Source organism: Asterias rubens, chromosome 4 (genome assembly GCF_902459465.1).
Source record: "Asterias rubens chromosome 4, eAstRub1.3, whole genome shotgun sequence".
NCBI classification, from domain to species: domain Eukaryota; kingdom Metazoa; phylum Echinodermata; class Asteroidea; order Forcipulatida; family Asteriidae; genus Asterias; species Asterias rubens.
In genome coordinates, this window is record NC_047065.1 from 22,500,214 (window position 1) to 22,522,046 (window position 21,833).

General features: G+C 37.2%; 2 protein-coding genes across 11 annotated transcripts in view; both read left to right on the plus strand.

Moving 5' to 3' along the window:
- LOC117289250 (WD repeat-containing protein 97-like) overlaps nt 1–3,364 on the plus strand; it is a 41,626-nt gene extending 38,262 nt beyond the window's left edge. For 9 of the 10 annotated variants that reach the window (XM_033770279.1, XM_033770281.1, XM_033770280.1 and 6 more), the window contains 3 exons: nt 742–753; nt 1,618–1,694; nt 2,064–3,364. In XM_033770279.1, the coding sequence (XP_033626170.1) occupies nt 742–753; nt 1,618–1,694; nt 2,064–2,290 (316 nt within the window). In that variant the 3' untranslated portion in view covers nt 2,291–3,364. The remainder of the gene's footprint in view (nt 1–741; nt 754–1,617; nt 1,695–2,063) is intronic. The other variant, XM_033770288.1, reaches the window with a different exon arrangement.
- A 637-nt stretch (nt 3,365–4,001) lies between these two features.
- Nucleotides 4,002–15,910, plus strand: LOC117289293 (CKLF-like MARVEL transmembrane domain-containing protein 4). Its single transcript, XM_033770354.1, has 4 exons — nt 4,002–4,606; nt 10,277–10,453; nt 10,758–10,856; nt 15,117–15,910. The coding sequence occupies exons 1-4, from the start codon at nt 4,496–4,498 to the stop codon at nt 15,261–15,263; spliced, it is 534 nt and encodes a 177-aa protein (XP_033626245.1). The 5' UTR covers nt 4,002–4,495; the 3' UTR covers nt 15,264–15,910.
- Nucleotides 15,911–21,833: the final 5,923 nt, after the last annotated feature.

Genomic DNA, 21,833 nt, shown 5'->3' on the forward strand with positions numbered 1-21,833 from the left:
CATTTGCCTCCTTTGACCCCAGTGAAGGTGCTGAACAGATCATTATTTCAAAGAGTCACTGGTCTCAAAGATCAGTAATGTGATTAATGCACGAAAGAGATGGGAACCATCAAAAGCTCAAGTATGGCCCCTCAACATGTCTGGAAGTACCGCCGAGAGAAAAGTCACAAAATTTTGACAATTTTAGCCGTTTAATTTGCTAAAAAAGGTATTTATTAATGGCTGGCGCCAGCCACCAACCCGGTCATTACCACGCAGTGAAGACCGGGTACTCGCACTGTTATTCCCTAAATAATGTATTTTTAATGGCAGTTTTGCACAACAAATCTAACTATCTAATATAAGAAAGAAAACCAATTTAAACTGCTTTCAGAGTTGTAGCCTTGGTCTTAATATTTTTCCCCTTTCATGAGGACTTGATCTATTGGAAAATGGTTGTATTACAGAACTTTAATTGACCTTGGAAACCTGCTTTTACTGTCTTGCTTTTGGCAAATAGGCCATGACCAGTGCTGAACCCACACTCGGGACAACACCAGGGTTTAAGTAGGGTGCACCAGGCCACTCACCTTCACATATAGTGTTCATAATGTAAATATTTTATCATTACTATTTCCTCCAGTCTGCAAGTATACAACAGCCACTAAATGTGAGATTGAAGTATTTGTTGCAATTTATTAATTCCATTTTTTGTTATATCTTGCTCTTTTCTATCTTGCCCATCATGCTATCCTTTCTCAGAATCAGGAAAAGGTAAAGATTTCTCCATCTTTTGTTCACTACGCAAACCCTTTATTAACCTTTTTGCGCAGGTTTGAGCTCCTTTTCAAATATCAGAATTTGTACAAAATGTTTTTTTTTTTGCAGATTCTGCTTATTTTAGTATCTTTTTCCAGTGCATTCTTCAATGTACAGATGAATGTTTGGTGTTTTTACCCCTGGTGGTTAAATAGCTTTCTGTTAATTGGTTATTCCTTAGAAAACATTGTTTGTACTCTGTTTTCATGAAGTATAGAAATAAGTATAAGTTTGAATGAATGAATGAAAGTGGATTAGAACAACTACCTAAATTATTAATACAAATTATGAATATGATTTATATAGTTTGCTAAGCATCCCAACGGAAAAATCACACCAACTTTTGGTAAAGAAGACAATATAGAATTTTCAGTTTTTGGAAGTGGGAGGAAAGCAAACTTTTAGGGAAAACCCATTCAGTCAGGGCCCAATTTCATAAAGCTGCTAAGCACAAAAATTTGCTTAGCATGAAATGTCTTCCTTGATAAAAACAGGTTTACCAACCAAATTTTCATGTGATTTTCAGGATAAGCAAACAAAAGCTGAATACCAGTAACAAGCACTATGCAACAAATGGAAATTTGGCTGGTAATCCTGTTTTTATCTGGGAAGAAATTTCATGCTTAGCAAATTTTTGTGCTTAGCAGCTCCATGAAATTGGGCCCAGGTTGGGACTGAGAAACCCAATCCACATGCAAGGCTCCAGTCCGAGTACTGCTGCTCCTAGAACTTTGCCTATGAGCATAAAGATAAATAGATGCATTAATTAATGTATTTCTTTTATTTTCTCTCTCCCCCTCCCCTCTCCCCTGATTTCAGTAAACCAAGCCTAGTCCGACTAGGTGAGACTCACACTAGCCAATGCAGGCCCCACAGAGAAACAACACAAGTAGCTGGTAAGTTCCACTGATATCATTTCATGTTTAATCATTTCATGTTAGTACTTTGTGGTATATTGTTGCTGGGAATGTGGGTTTGCTTCCCGGCCTGGTCAGTTGCGAAGTGTCCTTGAGCAAGGCACTTTATCATAATTGATTCTCTCCACCCAGGAGTACAAATGGGTACCAGTGAGAGCTGAGGTGTAAACTGTGATGGACTGGCATTTTGTCAAGGGCGAATACAAACAGTCTCAGTTGTTTAGTTCCAAGGAAACCAGATATAAACACCAGCCGGATGAGCAAAATTTGCTCGGGACAGACTTTTTGTTTATTTCATCAATCAAACTTATCTTTCTCAATTTGTATATTCCCTCCTTCCTCTCTCAGATCTGCGTCTTCCTCCAATAGCCTCTGCCAGACGATTCGACTTTGACGGCCTCTACAATTCCACAACCAAGATCGACTTCCCAATGAAGACGCTGTATATGAACCCTTTCCCGAGCCCCATCGACGTATACGACCAGCTTCATCAGCCTATTCTCCTAACGCTTAAATCTGCCCAGAAATATTTTGTGCCTGGACAGTCCGTCGTAAGAGAGGAGAACTTCAGGTGATGTTGCTGGATTAAACGCTTTGAGCCATGAAATTGGGCCCTGAACTGAAAGATAAAAGCACTTCCTACTCAATTTTGATCAATTGTGAGAGATGCCCTTTTCTTGACAAACTCAAATTTGTAAACAAGATATTACACAAAAAGTGTGATCCTCATTCCTGATGAAGCTTTAAAAACAATTAAATTATTTATGTATTAATCAATTTGTTAACCATGGGAAATTTCTGGGGAATTACCGGTAGAATTTTACCTGGAGGGTAAAAAAAAACCTGTGTGTTATCTTCGCTAAAGCAAGTGTTTGTATACAAAACATTATATTTATATATTTACATGTATACAATTGAAAATAAGATGGATGGAGTATGGGTTTAACTTTCTCCGGGATTAATCCAAGTTGTTTTGTAGTGTATAAAGGGTATATGAGAAGAGCCATAATAGTTGAAACAAATATTACAGAATTAACACTTTAACCTAAACAAGAGGACTGTAAATAGTTTTATACCTTTTTTTTTTTTGGGGGGGGGAGGTAGGGGATTTAACAAAAACAAATTTAAGAGACGAACTGAGAAGTCTCCCACATTCCAAAAATATACTCCAGGGTAGTAGAATATAAAGCAAGACATTTATCTATTTAGAAGAAACCGCAAGGCCAAATATATATCTCAAAATGATTTGTTATTCTGAAAGCCAACTGATTTAAAAGATTTGAAATTTTGAAGTTTAAACCATTTGTTAGTTTTCATTGTTTCTGTGCTCATGTGTTACCGTTTGTTTATGCTTTATTAAATGATATTAAGCAGCAAACACATTTAGAGACACAACATATGACAATAATCAAATTAATTAGTAGGACTTTATTGCAACAAATACTATTATTATTTGAACACCATTTATATCATTGCACTGGTGCAAAAAATGTATCTCAATTTCTTTAAAACATTGTGTCTTGCACAAAATTGTGCAGTGCAAACAAATATTGATCAATTCATCTGGGCCATTCTTTCTGAACAAAACAAAAATTAAAAGTTCATAGATTTACAAATAACTTACAGGGTTTACAGAAGGTAATCGTGAAAAACAAGGGTGGGTTTTCCCGTTATTTTCTCCCGACTCCGATGACCGATTAAGCCTAAACTTTCACAGGTTTGTTATTTTATGTATAAGTTGGGATACACTAAATGTGGGCCTTTGGACAATACTGTTTACCGATGTTGTGCGATTGCTTTAATAAGGGCTGTTTTGGGAGATACAAACTGTTTTGCTGTGACACAACTACGACAGAAATGTTCACATTCAAGCATATTATGAAATCAGAAATAGCATCACAAGGTGATTATAAACTAGTGTGAAAGACAAGTTTTGTTGGTTTTAAAAACTGTTTAAAGTATATGTAAATGTTAAATAAATAAGGTTTTTATGTTGATGTTTTGCTTTTAAGAGAGTGCGTTTAATCAAAACATGTGTGTACATATCAAATGATCAACACCAGATGTAATAAATATTATTTTATACCAAAGAACAGTGTAACAAATTTGTGGATTGTTTTTTCGTTTTTATTTGGGAGTTTTTTTCCTGTGTCTCCACCGTGCCCTTACTTGGCCAGCCATGATATTCACCCCCCCCCCGAACCAAAATCACATTTTGTTATTTTTTAAACAAATTTAAAATTATGGTGTTTTTTTGCTGTTATTATTGATGGTTTATTTTAATTGAAAGTCATAGCAAAGTTTTTTGGTCATTGAAGGGAAAACGGTCAATCTCTGTGAAGCTGTACAAAATCTTTAAACTGGTAAATCAGGGTTCAAAGTGTCTCCATGCGGCTGGTGGGTTGCACTGTTAGACCCGAACCCACCTCCCGCCTTGCCCAAATAATGGTTGGTGTTGTAGATGTCTTTTTTAAAATTTTATTCGTCCATCGAAAAAAAGTCCAGTCCTATACATGTATCTAAGTCTTTTAAGGAAAGATATTTTGTTTGAAACTTTTCACATGTTTGTAATTGCGTTCATGGGACACCGTAATGCGAACTTCAGTAGACTGCATGCAACTATATCTAGTTATCAAATACAGACGTCTGGGTGTCGTGAAAGAATCGCTTGCGTAATTCATACACAGTATAGTAAACAACGTGTGAACACGGACGGAAACATCACTCTCTCACTCTCTTTCTGCTAACAAAAAAGCTGAAAATTTCAGCAATTCTTGAAGATGTCAGACAAAAAGCAGATAACTTTGCCTTCCATAAGTTCGCTGACTGAAGTTCCGACGGGGCTGCGGTATCTGGCATTACCGGAGGGAATACTGGAAGTTTCAGAAGTGGTAAAGTCTAAATTTTAAAGTTTTTTTTTAGAATGTAAAAAATGTGCAGGAGCCCTGCACTGCATGCAGTCAATGGGGGCCCTGCACACACCCGGGTTGGCGGCCCTCCATCATCCTGCTGCTTGCTGGTTCTGCTACTCCCTTCCTCTCGCCCGATAGCCTCCTCCATATGCTTTGACTCATTCCATGAGAGAAAATCGATTGTGTAGACACTTTGTCTAAAAAGCGCTATCTTTTGAATCACTTCTTTGAAAAAACATGTTTAATTTTGACTATACTGTATACGGCTGCTGCCTGTTTAAATGTTTTCCTCATAAATGCAATTCACTTAACTTTTGAAACATGTTCACTTTCTTGACTGTTTTTAGTTAAGTGTATTTCTTTTCCTTTGGTTTTTATGTACACAACATTGAGGGGGTCACCTTTATACTTGAAATAATTTCATTTCAATGTTAATGTTTATTATATTTGTGTGGATTTGTATGATTTTATCAAACATTTGATTTGTAGATTGGGGTGGAATACTTTAAAGTTTATGTAACTCAACTGAACTGGCCACCACTTTGGAAAAGTTTCCGTATGGCGCCACCACTTTTTCATTCGATATGAAATAATATAGTATCTAATTTACCTCAATGAGATATCCCTTTTTGTAAAAATGAGTGAAAAAGTGGTGGCGCCATACGGAAAGTTATCCACCACTTTTTCACTCAAGTCATTTCAACCCAAAGCAGTCTCATTTTGATTTTAAATAAAAAAATGTTTTTTATTCACAATGAACGAAAAAGTAGTTTGTTCAATGCTGCAAAATGCAAAGCATCATTTTTTTTAAGGGTTACAATTTAATTACAGAAGTAAGGGGACCAGTATGATTGAACTTTTGTAAAAGTGCTGGTATGTAGCTGGCAATTTTAGGTAGGGCACCACATAAAAATGAAATTAACAATAAATTCACCTCAAAGATTCAAGATATTGTTTTGAGTACTTTATTTTTGAATGTTAAAACTCTGCAATTTGTGAGCAAGTTTTCCAAGCGTTTCAAGCTTTTCATTGTCAAATTTTTCCGTCAAGTTTTCCGTCAAGCGAAAATATAATAATTATAGGAATTTCTTCAGGTTTTATTTTAGTCGATGATTTAATTCAAATGGTTACTCTTTCTTAAAGTGGAACTTTGCAGAAAACTGAATCAGTTTCAACTCATACCCCCATAGGCCCTAGTCTTCAAGATTCATGTTCTAAAACTACAAAGGGGAGGACTGATTTTAAATTTCGATTAAAATTTAAGAAATCATTTATGGTGAACAAAAAAAGTAGTTTTTTTTAAGATTGGGTCGATTCCCAATTTTATTTACAGAAGTATTTGGTTGAAATCCAAGAATATTCTACACGTTACCCCCTTTTGTTCCTAGACAAACAATAAAAGATTGGGAAATGAATGTGATGGAATTCAGTATCCATTCAATTTTTAAGTAGGCATTTTAAGTTGGGTAATGAAAGATTTTGGACTATTGGACTGTGATTCTAGTAACAAAAGCGCTGCGGTATCTCCAGCGCATCAAATATTTAACAATAAAAATTGGGTTGTTGCCAGGGGTTATTATTGAATGAATGTAGCCTAAAGTCCAGCAGACAAAATGAGGTACTTCTTCTGGGGCCAATTTCACAAAGAGATACTTTACATCTTAAGTTAGGACCTGTAACTGGTATTGACGTGGAGTCGTGGACTAGTCTTAAGACTCCTATCTCTTCTTAGCATTGCCTAGGACCACTAGTTCTAAAATAGAAAGTATTTTGTGAAATTGACCATTTATTTTAGAAGCAAAAAAATACTCAGTGGCCTGCTGTTTCCACCCTAGCAGAGTCTTGAAAGCTAAATAACAACTGAACTCAACACACATGAACAGGTATTAAAATGTAGCAGAAGCTGTCAAATAGAAGTTGGCAGCTCCACAGGCAAAAAGCACACAGAAAAAGCATGGTGTAAATAATACAATGTGGATGAAAATGGTGCGGTCCACACCGTCACCTATCTAGCGTGTCTATTAAAAAAAAAAGCAAGTAAGCCAGGGATTAATATAGAATTAGCAAACCTCTTAATAATTAAAAGAAAAATAATGTACATCTGGATATCTGGTTTTTAACCAGGTACATGTAGGCCCCCAACTTAACAGGCAGAAAATTATTTACAGATATGCAATATCAGTTATGGCCTGATTGTTCAACCACTAGTAGAGTCTTGAAGGCTAAATAACAACTCAACACACATACAGGTATAGGCCTAGTTGTTGTTGTTCCATAAGCAGTCAAGTGGTTATGGACAGAGAAAAGCAGAAAGCACACAAACAAAGCAACAGGACCACTCAACAAAAGAACAGGACCAGGTCATTGAGAGGTAACTGAAGCTACAAATTTTCATGGAAATTTTTTTTAAGCAATTATTTCTGCACCTCAATGCCTGAGCTACTAATATACACAAGTTTTGTATCATTTGTTTGCCCCCCTTTGATGGGTTATTTTTGCAATTGATGAAATGACCTGGTTATTTGTCTGGCATCAATTTTGGTAGAAACACCTAAAAAAAAAATTGAAAAAACCTCTTGACAAATTGCAATATGGCTTGTCAGCAGTCAACGCAGGAAAGACTCTCACATCGAGGTTAAGACCTGAGCTACATGTAAAAAAGTTTGTATAATCGTTTGTCTTCCCCGTTTTTGTTGTTTTTGCGATTGATGACACAACTAGGTTCTAACGTGTCTGGCCACAAAACACCTGGTAGAAACACCTCAACAAAAATGAAATTAATATTCTTTATCCCGATGTAAATTAAACATATATCATTGCGGGACCCGCTGCTAAACATAGGATTTGAACTGCTTCTAGCTACCGGGCAATCGGCCTATACTCTTAAAAAAACCTCTTCAGAAATTGCCATATGGCTTGTCTACAATCCAAATCTAAAAGACTCTTCAATCGAGGTTAAGGCCACTTCAAAACCTGACTACTGTGTGAAAACTAGCCACCCACACCTTTTCATTCATTGAATTGGTTTAAATATTAATACATTCAGGGCTTGTAATTTAGGATTGACACTTGACAGACGACCCAAGGACACTTGACAGACGACCCAAGGACACTTGACAGACGACCCAAGGACATTGATTTACAATCGGGATAAAGAATATTAATTTCATTTTTGTTGAGGTGTTTCTACCAGGTGTTTTGTGGCCAGACACGTTAGAACCTTCAAACGTGCTCTCAAAACCCACCTTTTTGCCTCTTCGTAGCTGGTCATCTTTATCTTTGTTCTGTCTTTTTCCCAAATACTGTTTTATTATTTTAACTTTCTACTGAACAAGTCTAACTCTCTTATGTTTTTCAACTGAATTATATTTAGGCCACATAAAAAAAAAATTGTTGATCGTCCCGCCCGACCATTCAAAACCCCCCGACCCCATTTTTTTTTTTTTTTTTTTTGGTCTCGTCTCATGTCTGGATTTCTCTTTATACTTAAACTGCCCAGATTTTTTCAGCTGATATTTTTTTCAAAATGTACAGGTTTGAAAAGATGTCCTGAGTTTAGAGTTCTTAGAGGATTCTAAAAGACACGCGGCTGAAAGTTCATTCTGAGTTGTGCAATACATGTATCCAAACCGTTATTCAAACAGATAAAAACTTGAGATTAAGATTAAAGGATTTCAATCGCTCTGGTGGATCATGATTGTCAAGATTCTGGTGGTGGATGAAGTTACGGTCTCCGAACAAACATTAAACATCCACCGATTAGACCATGACTCATTTTTCAGTACAATAATCCAGAATGCAAACAGTCAAGTTGCAAACAGTTAGTTAATAATTAGGCCTATATAATGCCTCTTAAGTTTCCACAGCTAAGCCTGAGTAGATTTTTTTGAAATTAAATTTGCTAAATCATGCTCAGCCCAGATCCATTTAAGGTTACGAATGAAATGTGAACCAACCAAGTACAATCATGTGATTGATGGTGATTCTCAGATCAAAGGCACTGGACACTATTGGTAATCACTCAAAATAATTGTTAGCATATAAACTTACTTGGTAACAACATGGTAACAAGCAATGGAGAGATTTTGATAGAATGAAACATTGCGAGAAACAACTCCCTTTTGAAGTAACATAGTTTTCGGGAAAGGCTAGGTGATTTCTCACTAAAATAATACTAATAGAAGACTTCTGGCAAGAAGCCTTTTGTGCCTAGGGCCCCTATCTGAAAGCACACTATTTTGTACAAAAGGGGTGTTTTTTCTTTCATCGTTTTCTTGCAACTTCAATGACCAATTGAGTCAACATTTTCACAGGTTTGTTATTTTGTGCATATATGTTGGGATACACCAAGTGAGAATACTGGTCTTTGACAATTACCAAAGGTGTTCAGTGCCTTTTACAAAAAGGAACCACTACAAAGGCTGTTACAAAAATTTAGAAATGCTCATTGAGTGCTAACGTACCGGACATAAAGTGAAAACTGTTCATGAAAACATCTCATGTTAATACTAAGCTTTAGATGCACATTGATTTGCACAACCTCGGTGACCTTTGACACACAGAGATGTATGACTAATGGACACAATGCTTCCTTCAGTATAATGTTACAAACAATAGTTTCTCTAGATTTACTGACTAAGCAAATAATATGTAGATTGCAGATCTCAAACTTCACCGAGGCATCTGGGCGGGAATTGCTTCCATTTGTCTAGCTATGTGCTATCCCTTTTTGTTTTGTTTTGTAAGTGGGTTTTGTTCTCGTCTTTTCTTTGTAGGACTATTGTAATATATATTGTATGTTTGTAAGGACACTGGTAATTCATCCAATAAATTGTGTGAATGGCCATATGATTTGACCCTTACAGAAAGAGGCTCCCTTGTTAGTGTAGAAACTGTGGTCTTTCCCCGCCCCCCTCAAACAAAAAATTTCAAATGAAATAAAATATATAAAAAACCCAAGAACAGCAACAGCATATTTCTTTAACGTTCACATTGCCATCAGATTTTGCTGGCAATATTTTCAGCTTTAAAGAGCCTTTTCTATGGCCGAATCTATTAGAAGATTTTATTCTGAAAAAGACATGGGTATTTAACCAAGCTTCTCTGCCCTGAAGTGGTTAAGGCAGTCACTAAAGTATATATAAAAGTCTGTAAAAGTACTGCCAGGTTTAAAGTTGGGTTGTGTTCAAATGAATGGCTTCATCAGTGACTGTTGCTGAATCTAAGTCTAATTCTTCAATAGCCGAGTTCTGGAATTTTTATCTTTGAGAGGGCAAGGCCATTTTCATTTTAAAAAGGGCTTTTCCGATGGAAACTCCTCAAGTCTGTGTGAAACTTTTGTAGGGGCACCAAGGCTAAGTCCAAGAAAACAGAGACCGAGGCCTCTACGAAATTGCAGACCTGAAAGCTAAAGTCAGGCCATGTCCGAATTGGCGACTTCGGCTGCAGCTACGGCTAGGGCGCGCGCGTCTGCCTGTTCTTCAACACTGACAGACGCGCTGATCTAGCCGTAGCTGTAGCCGAAGTCGCCAATTCGGACACGGCCTCACTTGCTTAGGACTCAGCCTCAATGTTTGGAATGACCATAATGTGAAGCAAACTCAATAACCTTGTTTTGCCTCTCTTTGGCCTTTGATCTTTGACCTGCAGGTCAGCCTCATTATAGCCTTTGTATGCGTGACTGCAGTTCCCAACAAGCCTCCAGGTGAGTCGTCCTACTGGCACTTCCAGGCGGCCTCCGCTGGCTTTGCTTTAATTACAACACTCCTCATCATCGGCTATATGACGGGAATTGTACACAAGATCAAGATTCCCTGGAGTGTTCTGGTAAGTAGATATGAAATCTCAACTTCATGTAGCCCCTCCCCACCCCCCCACCCCCTTCAACCCACCCTCCCCACACCCACTTACTGAAGAATTGAATAATTCGCAACTGTTCAACTCCTGCAAAAAAAACCGCACTGCAAAACAGCCATGTGACGTTAAAATCCGCTTTACATTCGCCGGAAATATGAACTGGGGCTCATATGGCGAGCGAGGCACTTCAGCCTGATGCACTGATCAGAAAGGAAGAACTCTGAAATGGTAATATTTTCTGTTTTTGTTTATACTCTGTTTTCATCTGTTGCAGGAGATTGTTTACTGTGCTGCAGCTTGCCTCCTGTTGCTCACCACTGGTGCCCACATCGTCGCTAACACTTTCGGCAATGCTGTACTCGTTATCTCAGCAGTAAGTTCTCATTTTGTACAAAGGTTCTCATCTGTTCTTATGTAATTCTTCTCGATTTAGCTAACAAAAAAGGTAAACAATTGTGTGGGTTTTTATTTTTCTTACTTTTTAGGGATGGGGCTGGGTATGTGTTGACCGTCCCACAGGATTCTTCATTATTTCATTTTGACAAAATATTTCAATTTCTTGAATAATAAAAATGAGCTGGCAGCCTCTCATGTTACCATACTGCTGTTAATAACTTCATCTGTGTACAGACATCAAGGGCAAACCTTTTTGTTCATGTTGTCTGTACAGAATAAAGAGAACTGTTGCAAAGAAATTTCATTAAAATAATATTGCATGCGCCATAGTGGTGGGCAATGTCACTGTGCGTTATTCAGTGAAGTGCTCATTTTAAGCGATGCGTAACCATATTGCAGATCAAAATGGTGAGAGTGGCACAGTCGTCATATGTGACGTGTGTGTAAGGGGTCAATAGATCATTGTATTCGTTTGAGAAAAGTTCTGCAGGTCAAAGCATTTCCCAAGTTAATTAGAACTGTAATGAACCACTGCAAACTAAAAATGGGGTATACGGGGTACCAGCCAGTAACGGATATTGCATTGGGACTTGAGTGACAGCATAGTTTACATTGTCAATAATAATACCGATGTATTAGCGCACGCATCTGTCAACAAGGTAATCATCAATGCGCTTACTATATACGTTTATACAGAAAGAGAGGCTATTAAAAGTTATGAATTCTGAGACCCGATTATGCAGTGCACCTTATAAGGGTTTACAAGGTGCTACGGCGCATTCAGCAGCCACAGCCAGGAACACCGGGGTGAACCCCCTTCTCTTTTCGCTAGGTGCACTGGGTTCTTTTACATGCAATACACAACACATGGTACCAACGGCTTTACCTCCCATCCGAAGGAGGGAGCAATGGTGAAGTGCCTTGCTTTTAAAGGACACAAGTGCCACGGCTGGGGATTCGAACCCACACTCTGCTGATCAGAAACACTAGAGTTTGAATTGGGTGCTCTTAACCGCTCAGCCATAGATCATTGTCATGGCTGGGGATTCGAACCCACACTCTGCTGATCAGAAACACTAGAGTTTGAATTTGGTGCTCTTAACCGCTCAGCCATAGATCATTGTATTCATGTGAGAAAAAAGTTCTGCTGGCCAAAACATCTCCCAAACTTAATAATTGAGTAGTTAAGGTACCAGCCACTAACGGATATTGCATTTGGACTTGAGTCACTGCATAGATTACATTGTCAATCAGAGGTCTTGTAAAGTTTTCCTCGCTCAGGGTTCTCACCATAAAGCCATGTTTAGGTATGCTAGATACATTACTGCTGCCAAATTACATGGATCTGCTTACCGTAAGCACAGAATCGGCGCTTACTTCAAGGCAGTGGACACTATTGGTAATTACTCAAAATAATTATTAGCATAAAACCTTTTGTTGGTGACAAGTTATGGGGAGAGGTTGATGGTAATTAACACTGTGAGAAACGGCTCCCTCTGAAGTGCCATAGTTTTCGAGAAAGAAGTAATTTTCCACGAATTTGATTTCAAGACCTCAAGTTTAGAACTTGAGGTCTCGAAATCAACCATCTAAACGCGCACAACTCCTTTTGATAAGGGTGTTCTTTCTTTCATTATTATCTCGCAAGTCCGATGACCGATTGAGCTCAAATTTTCACAGGTTTGTTACTTTATGCATATGTTGAGATACACCAACTATGAAGCCTAGTCTTTGTCAATTACCAATAGTGTCCACTGGCTTGAAGCAGGGAATTCTGTGCTTACAGCAAGCGTATTTCAAGGGTTAGCGGCGAGTTTCGGCATCTGCGCGTTTGTAGCACAGAAATTCGGCGCTTGAACGTAAGTGGGGAATCGTGATCGTAAGCACAGAGTTCGCCGGTTAAGCAGAGCCATGAAATTTGACCCTGGTTAGTTTGTCTGTTTATGCACCCTATCCAAACAGTGCATAAGGCTCATGCTGGTGTATCAAGCTGATATGTGCGAATTGTTTGTCAAATATGCGTGAATTGTAGCTGATGCTCAAAATGATTTATTTATTTTAGTTGGGGGAAAGGGGAGGCTTTAGTTCAAGTTAGCATAAATCATGAAGGTAAAACTTATCACGTAGGGCATTTAATACCAAAGATAAACACCAAAATAAAAAATGATTCCAAGGACCCACGTTTCAATTCAGTGTACTGAGGCAAAATTTCTAAATGGGTCTAGACTTCACCCACAGCTTTGAGAATTCTACGTAGAACCCTGCAGGCCAAATTAAAATTCTACATAAAGGGAGCCCAAGAAACCAATAATGGAGTGATTTGGGTGTGAGTGGCTTCATTATTTATCTTGTCAATCAGATCTTATAATTAAGACTAGTTGTTTTGCTTCAAAATTATTTTCTGATTGGATTGAGGGAAGATCTCCACAATTAACGGAAGTAGCTTGCCTGGATGGATTGACAATCAAAATATGTTTTATTGTATCCACTCTTTGGATGTCACTTTACTTCTAAATCTAGCATCTAATTAATAGCCGCCATCAAATCCTTCCCGCTATTGCTCGTTTACAACTACATTTCGACTGCTATTGCTCGTTTCGCAACTACATTTCGCTCTGAAGTAAAAGGCAGACTACAGAAATCTGTGTACTGATGGAGATGTGAATGCTGTCACAAAACAGTGATCTTGGTGTGTCCCCCCCCCCCTTAGAATTGAGTTTTTTAGAAGAGAGTGTTTGACACTGCAATGGAGTCTCCTTTGAGTATCTCACAAGATTAGTTTCAAGCTACGCAAACTGTTCTTTACTGGAATCAAGAATCAGCATAAATTGTTCCGCTGTCAGACCCTCTGTGGATCCAAGCCACTTCACCATGAATCAAAATGTAGATAGAGTAACTCTGGGCATTATTGATATAACTCTTTCAGCACCTGTGCTCTTCGTGTTGTCCGTTATTGATCTCTGGATTCTCATTGTGATAGTGCTGAAGAGGCAGCTGCACAGTTATTCAAACTACTTCTTGGCCAATCTTGTCTTCAGCGAACTTCTTTACGTATTTGTCATGGTGCCCATGGAGTCTGTTTTACTAGGAGTCTCCACGCACCACCGCCGCAGTTGTGAAAGCAACATTCTTTTCATTTTGATCACAAGCTGCATTTACTCTGGCTATTTCCACTGTGCGGTTTGCTTCTCAGCGGACAAGTATATCAAGATTTCACGACCTTTAAAGTATGCGACCATAGTGACAGGACGAATCTGTGTTATTGTCATCGCCATGGCATGGGTCTCTGCATTGGCCTTCAGTAGTGCCATAACGGTTTATTCCATTTCAATTCAAGAATGTCAGAACAATGAAAGGGGTAGTTTTTTCAGTGCATTGAAGAGGAAGTTTCTCATTGTCAACAATACCGTTGCTCTGGCATCGATTGCAGTCATCACTGCTCTGAATGCTGCCATAATACGCATAGCCAGGCACCAAGCGAGGGCCGTTGCGCAGCAGGCCTCTGAGGGGAACCAGCCGGATTTCAGCAAGACTAAGCGTTACTTTGGACGATTCCTGTGGTCCTTCGTTCTTGTCTGGCTACCCCCTATCATCATCGGTGACTGCTTATATTTGACTATGACACGGACGGACAATCTAGATTGGTACTTTGTGGCTCAGGTTGTCATTAAGATTCTCGGGTTGTGTCAGATGCTCTATGGGACCATTGCCATGATCCTTCTCCAGGAGCAATTTAAAGATGTGCTGAGAAGCAACTGGCAGTTCATGAAGACGAAGCTGCATATCTAGCCTGTAAATACTAAAGCAGTAGCAATTATATAACAGTAACTATAAATATAAATATGAATAGTAGACTTGGGGGTACAACCATGTGTTAAATCTCTTAGAGGGAGTGTTGGCTCTGAAAAAGAGCCGGTTTGGTCTCGACGTTTCAAACAGTATACTCTGCTCGTCTTCAGAATGCTGAACTACTGGTGGTGGTTGAGCCTAATGCATGGCTTGAGGGATGCACATTTGGGCGGGAAAGCAATTATATAGTAGCTTAGCGGGTTAAAAAAGAACCTTTAACTTAAGCTATCGATCAAATTCGCTCTCTGATTTCCCTTGGTTTGGATGGACCGGCCTGGGCTCATTTTCAGTGTGTATCAATCTTATCAGCAAAATGGTGTCACAGTCAAAAAAAATATTGGTTTTTCATTCAATGTCTGTCTCTCTTCCCTCGTTGTTTCTTGTGCAGGTATTTGGCTTCATTGCTTCTCTGGCTTACTTGGTCGAAATCTTCTTTGCAATCCGAGCGTGGAAGAAGAGCATCATAGCGGATACGCTGAGAATGGTAGAGGCAGAGAGAATGCAGAATACCGGACAGTTAGAGAATGGATTATAGAAAGTCAGCCTCATACAAAGGGTCATGGGTCAACCAGAGACAAGGCAAGATAAGTGGATGACCATTTCTCACGTCTTCTCGATGTATACTCGACAATTTCCAAAGTTCTGTGACAAAAAATAACCATGAGCAAATCGCTTGGGTGGAATACCAACCCATCACCCACCAGAATAAGCCACTTCGGAATGTCGGTGGCGCATGTCTGTTACTGCTGACAATGGATTTTGTCTATCTCCCGTAATCTTTTGACAATGCCCGCTGGTATTGTCCAAAGGTTATTGGAGATAGACAAAATGCGTTGTCAGCGGTAACAGAAATGCGCAGCTGGAACTCCGAAGTGGCTTATTTCAGATTTCAAATTTTAAACTACAAGGGAAACTGATTGGGTAAATTTAAAGGATTAGGGGTTGAACAAAAAGCAAATTGACTAGAGCAGGATTTGAAACAATGACCTTCCAGGGGTAGCCACTTCCGAGGTTGAGTTTTAAGCTTGTGTGTGTGTGTGATTCTTGGCTGCGCTGCAGGTTATGGTTGCAAAGATTTACGAAATGGAGAGATCGCCAACAAAGGGCAAGATAGCTCAGTTGAAGGGTCCATTTCACAAAGAGTTAGAACTAGTCCTAACTTAGGTCTAGTCCCAGGAGTTATTAAAAACGTTTGGGTAGTCCTATGTTAGGACGAGTAACTTGTCCTAAGTCGAGATAAGACTAGCCTAAACTCTTTGTGAAGTCCACCCTTGGTAGAGCACGGTCATCTAGAGTTTAGTTCAAATCTTGCTCTAGTCCATTTGTTTTTGTTCAACCCCACATCATTGTTATACTAATAAAAGTAATATAGCTTTATACTAAAGACAGCAAATTTTTTACACTTTGTTTTTTTACAATCGGTCGAGAATTGTTGTGGGGGTGTGTGCTTACAGGTGAAAAGTGCCATTTCCATTGTTGCAGTACTTCCTATTGACATCTCTTTGATTCAGTGTGAAGACAACAGTGGGAATTTTAAAAAGCTTCTTGTTGAATGCAAATGAGCAGATTTGATATTAAAATTCCCCCTATTAGCTTCACGCTGAATCAGAGGAGAGATCAATCATGTCAATAGGAGTTACTGCAACAATGGAAATGGGCACTTTTCACCTGTAAGCACACACCGCGACAACAATACTCAACCGATTGTAACAAACAAGGTGTCAAAATCACTGTAATTAAATTTTCCGTCTCCTGGTATTTTCATTTTAAGAGTATAAGTAATATATTTTAAGTTGTAGGTGCTTTTACAACAGCCGAGCTACTTGTGTTGCTGTCTTTATGTTGTACTGCATCTTCTTACCAAGAGTGGCTTTTAGCATTGTTTGTGGCAAACTTGCGTTTCAAAAAAAATCTAATTTTTAATACTCGGAGTAAACAAATATGCAACTAAACCTTCTTATACTTTTTTGCTGTGTCTACATTTGTTGATAGCCAGAATAAAAAAACAAAAATACTGTTGTATTCAACTTGTTATTGATGGACATATATTTTTCTGTAACAGGAATCTTCTAGGTAAAAGTTGCATGTTTTAATGGTCGCATTGCTAACTAGTTGGTATTAGAAAAGGTATTTACCATGCTCTAAAAGCTTTAAACAATATATCAGGTTCAGAAAGTCTGCATATTGTATAAAGTGTAATTTTCTTTCTTATAGTATATAAAATTACCAAAATCAGATTATAAAACTAGTTGGTACCAGAATTTGGTCAATCTTGTTTTTGTTGCACTTTTGAAAGTTGAGTGCCGTAGTGGTTAACTAGTTGGGAGCAGACCAAGTATAAACCCATGCTCTAAATGCTTTAAACAATATATCAGGTTCAGAAAGTCTACATATTGTATAAAGTGTGAATATTTTTTATGAAATTATGAAATCTAATCATTATCACAATAATAACTATCATTTTTATCAGAATTAGGTAACTCTTTTTGTTCACTTTTAGAAAGTTTAATGCTAAAGTAAGCAGCTGCAATGAACCAATAATGTAAATGCTTTAAACAATGTATCAGGTTCAGAACGTCTACATATTGTATAAAGTGTGAATATTTTTTATTAAAGTATATGGAATTATGAAACCTAATCATTATCAGAATGGGGTTACTCTTTTTGTTCACTTTTAGAAAGTTTAATGCTATAGTTAGTGGCCGCAATGAACCCATAATGTAAAACAATATATCAGGTTCAGAAAGTCTACATATTGTATAAAGTGTGAATATTTTTTATTAAAGTATATGGAATTATGAAACCTAATCATTATCAGAATGGGGTTACTCTTTTTGTTCACTTTTAGAAAGTTTAATGCTATAGTTAGTGGCCGCAATGAACCCATAATGTAAAAGCTTTAAACAATATTTCAGGATCAGAAAGTCTACATATTGTAAAATTCTTTTTTTATTTTATATTAAAATATGAAATCTGATAATTATTATCACATTAGAAGTACTAGAATTTGGTAAACCGTTTGTTCACCCCTTAATAACTATAGTTGATACTAGGTATGGACCCACGATGTAAAAGCTTTAAACAATATATCAGGTTCAGAAAGTCTACATATTGTATAAAGTGTACATTTCTTCTTTTATAGTATTTGATATTAATATATCTTATCCATAAATTAATTTTTTCTTCTCAAATAGGACACTAATTGTGTCCAATCGGTGCTACAAGGTTATATTAACTCTATAGATCAAATGTTTATCTTTTACAAATGGGCACGATCATCAGCAGATAAGTCTGATGGGCGGATTACATTGTTATACAAACTCATCACGCAACATTGTACTGTTGCAAACATTTTAATGGAAACGTGCCTTGAATTTTGGAGCCACGCATACACAAGTAGTGCAACAATTTGCTGCTGATACCATTTGTAAGCTGGTAGAGAATATATATTGTCAGTGTATAACTCGGTGGTAAGCAGAGTTACTAAAGTCTGCAAGGGAACAATTTTATCTAGAACTTTTGCATAGAAGATAATTTGACCGCTAACAATTTGTGCATACTAATGGTAACACTTTTAGCAAAAGCATTCACTGTATGCTCTCACGTGTTCGCTTGAATTGAGCTGGACTTTTAGTAGACTTGATTCAAGTCTTAGATTGCCGTTATTCTTCTGCATCTCAGCCACGAAAAACATTATTAGCTATCACGCGCCCTAACTCGGCTAAATGATGAAGGTTGATCACTAGAGGGCGCTGTTTGTAGCCGCTATAAGGACGACTAAAAAGCCACGATCAAAGACTTGGAACGAAGTCTAGACTTTTAGATGATTGGACTTTCTTTGAATAGTTACATTTTAATTTGAATAATCAGTTTTTTTAATAGAAACTGCTTGTTAAGTAAAATTGAATTAGTAAATTTTTTTGCTGAGCGGAAACTACAACTTTGCTTCTTGTGTTCTTAATTTTTGTGTTTTGGCAGTGGACACTATTGGTAATTACTCAAAATAATTATTAGCGTAAAACCTCACTTGGTAACGAGTAATGGGGAGAGGTTGATAGTATAAAACATTGTGAGAAACAGCTCCCTCTGAAGTGACATAGTTTTCGAGAAAGAAGTAATTTTCCACAATTTCTTTTTAGAGACCTCAAGTTAAGAATTTGAGGTCTCTAATCAAGCATCAGAAAGCACACAACTTCAAGTGACAAGGGTGTTTTTTTCTTTCATTATTATCTAGCAAATTCGACGACCGATTGGGCTAAAATTTTCACCAACTGTGAAGACTACAATGTAGTCTTTGACAATTACCAATAGTGTCAACTGTCTTAATTAGTTTTGTTTAGTGTTTTTTGTTAAGGAAAAAACTCACAAGGGGTAATAAGTAAGTCCAGCATTGTTATGATTTGGGGAGTAAAAAATGAAGAAAAAAACCAAGGGGTAAATTCAGTATTTATATCAAATTTCATTAATAAAAGAAAAAGAAACAAATCACAAGGGGGTAAGTCTAGCATTGTTATGAATTTTGGCTCAAAATAGAGGGAAAATCCGAAGGGGTATTTGATCAAATTTTATTTTAAAAAATGAATCAATTTTTGACCAGAAAAGGTTAGTCAAGCTTTTTTTCTTGAAAGTCATTTCAAGAATGTAGGAAAAACACACACAAGGGGTCCGGCATTGTTGTCAATTTGGGTCAAGAATAGCGAAAAGGAACATATAAGGGATAAGCCCAGCGTTTTTAACAATTCATATGAAATAAAGAGATAGTTTAGGATTGTTAAAAAAAAATTGGTACAAAATTGAAAAAAGGAACACAAGGAGTAAGCCAAGAATTTTAATCCAATTTCATTAAAAAATAAAGGGAAACGAAGCCATAAGGGGTATATTCGGCATTGTTATATATTTTTGGTCAGAAATGGAGGAAAAACTAAAATGGGTAGGGCCACCATTTTAATCAAATTTGTGGCAAAATTTAAAGAAGAAAAACAATCACAAAGGTAACTCCGGCATTTGAATTCAGGCCAAATATTGAAAGAATTTGGGTCAAACAAATTTAATAAAAAAAATCCAAAGTGTTAAGTCTAGCATTTTTATCAAATTTAGGTCGTAAATTTAGACAAATCACAAGGGGAGACCCAAGTCAAGCATTTTTAGGACTGTTTTTGTATACAAAAAGGAGAAAAAGAATACCAGTGGCAAGCTCAGCATTTTAACAAAATTTAATTCAAAAATATCCAGCATTGTTTTAAATTTTGGGTCAAAAATGGAGAAAAATAACACAGGGGTAAGTTCAGCATTTGAAGCACATTTCATTCAAAAAGTAGAGGAAAGTACAGCATATTTATCAAATGTGGGCCAAATATTGAAGCAGCAAAAATCACAAGGGTTAAGTCCAGCATTTTTATGCACATTAAATTGCCACAAGGGGTAGACCTAAGTTCAGCATTGTTATCAATTTTGGTAAAATATGGTGGGAAATAATACATGTACAAGGGCATCAAAAAATAAAACAAAAAAAATCACAAGGGGGTATTTTAATCAATATATTTTGCCTAAAAAGACAAACAAATTTAAAAAGGTTAGGTCAAGCATTTTTATCAAACTTAGGCAAGATTTGAAAGAATAAAAAGGATCGGATAATGTACAAATGTAAGTGACAGCATTTATATCAAAATTGATAACTGTATAACATGAATTGTTCAAATATTGCAGACCCCCACAGTGTACAATTTCCATTTTGAATTTGTCAGGAAAACAAAAAGTAAAAAAATGACCATTGACAATGAACCAATCCGGTTAAATTATGGGGTTTTAATATTAACTCATTAATACATTAGTACATAATAACAATTTATGAAAAATCTATATTTACACTCAACAGCACAACTATTTATTACTTCAATAAACAAAAATAATGAGAATAGCAGGAAATATTGCTGATAGGTGAACATAAAGCTCCAATAAAGAATTCCCTAATTTGGAGGGAAAGAACTCGGTGAGTGCGTTTTCATGTTGAGCAGCCCTACTGGTTTAATCCACTCTGACAATATCCAAAAGTATAATTCTTTATTCCCTGACGAAATACACTCCAATATACATTGACAATTATCAGCATTGCAAAAAAAACCATGTAATATAATTTACAACGGGAGACTTTTGGGACGCTGGTGGCAGCAGACTTACAAGGTAAAATCCATTGTTCTCGGTAATGTGCGCGTGCTCAGAACTACGTAAACAATGGAAATTTACCTGGTAAGTCTGCTGCCACCTAGTGTTCAAAAGTCCCCCATTGGGGGGCTAATCATCGTTACTGGCAAAAACCTGAATTGTGAAGGACGTGGCTACAACAAATTCAAAATACTGCTGGCATGCAAAGTCGCTTGTGGCAGGCCAGCAACATCAATCCATGACTATGGAGCATAAGGATCATAAGTGTTTGATTCTTGCAGAGAGGTCAAAAGTGTTTGATTCTTGCAGAGAGGTCAAAAGTGTTTGATTCTTGCAGAGAGGTAAGCTGGAGAACCTGGAGAAAAACCTGAATGGCAAAGGAGAGAACAAAAGCACAGCTCCACCCACATGCGCACTATACATGTTTTTGCACTAACCCAATTTTTGTTGCTTAAAAGCAGAACTTTGTCAAAGACAAATAATCCCCAAATATGAATGTCTTAATAAACACATTGACATTGACCTTTATAGTTATCGATATGTATACCATTATTACTTACTTTGAACAATACATGGAATAAGTATTAACTGAATCTAACTCATTTTCCAAATTTTGTTTCATTGATTTTTCTCAATATCACATCAACATAACTTAAAAAACAAAAACCCAACTACACACTACAACTACATTACAAACTAAACCAAAGTTTAAAAATTAGAAAAACTAAAAAGAAATTTTATGAAAAACTGCCCCCCCCCCCCAAAAACAAGAAAGTAAATGCAATAGTGTTCCCCATTTCCTACACATGAACTGCTAGCCATAGCCCCTTTTTGTGGTTCTGCTTACCCTGGTAACCTACCGTTAAAGTCATTATACACTTTCGGTAAACAGTATTGTCCAAGTCCCACACTTCGTGTATCACAACTTATATATAAAACAACA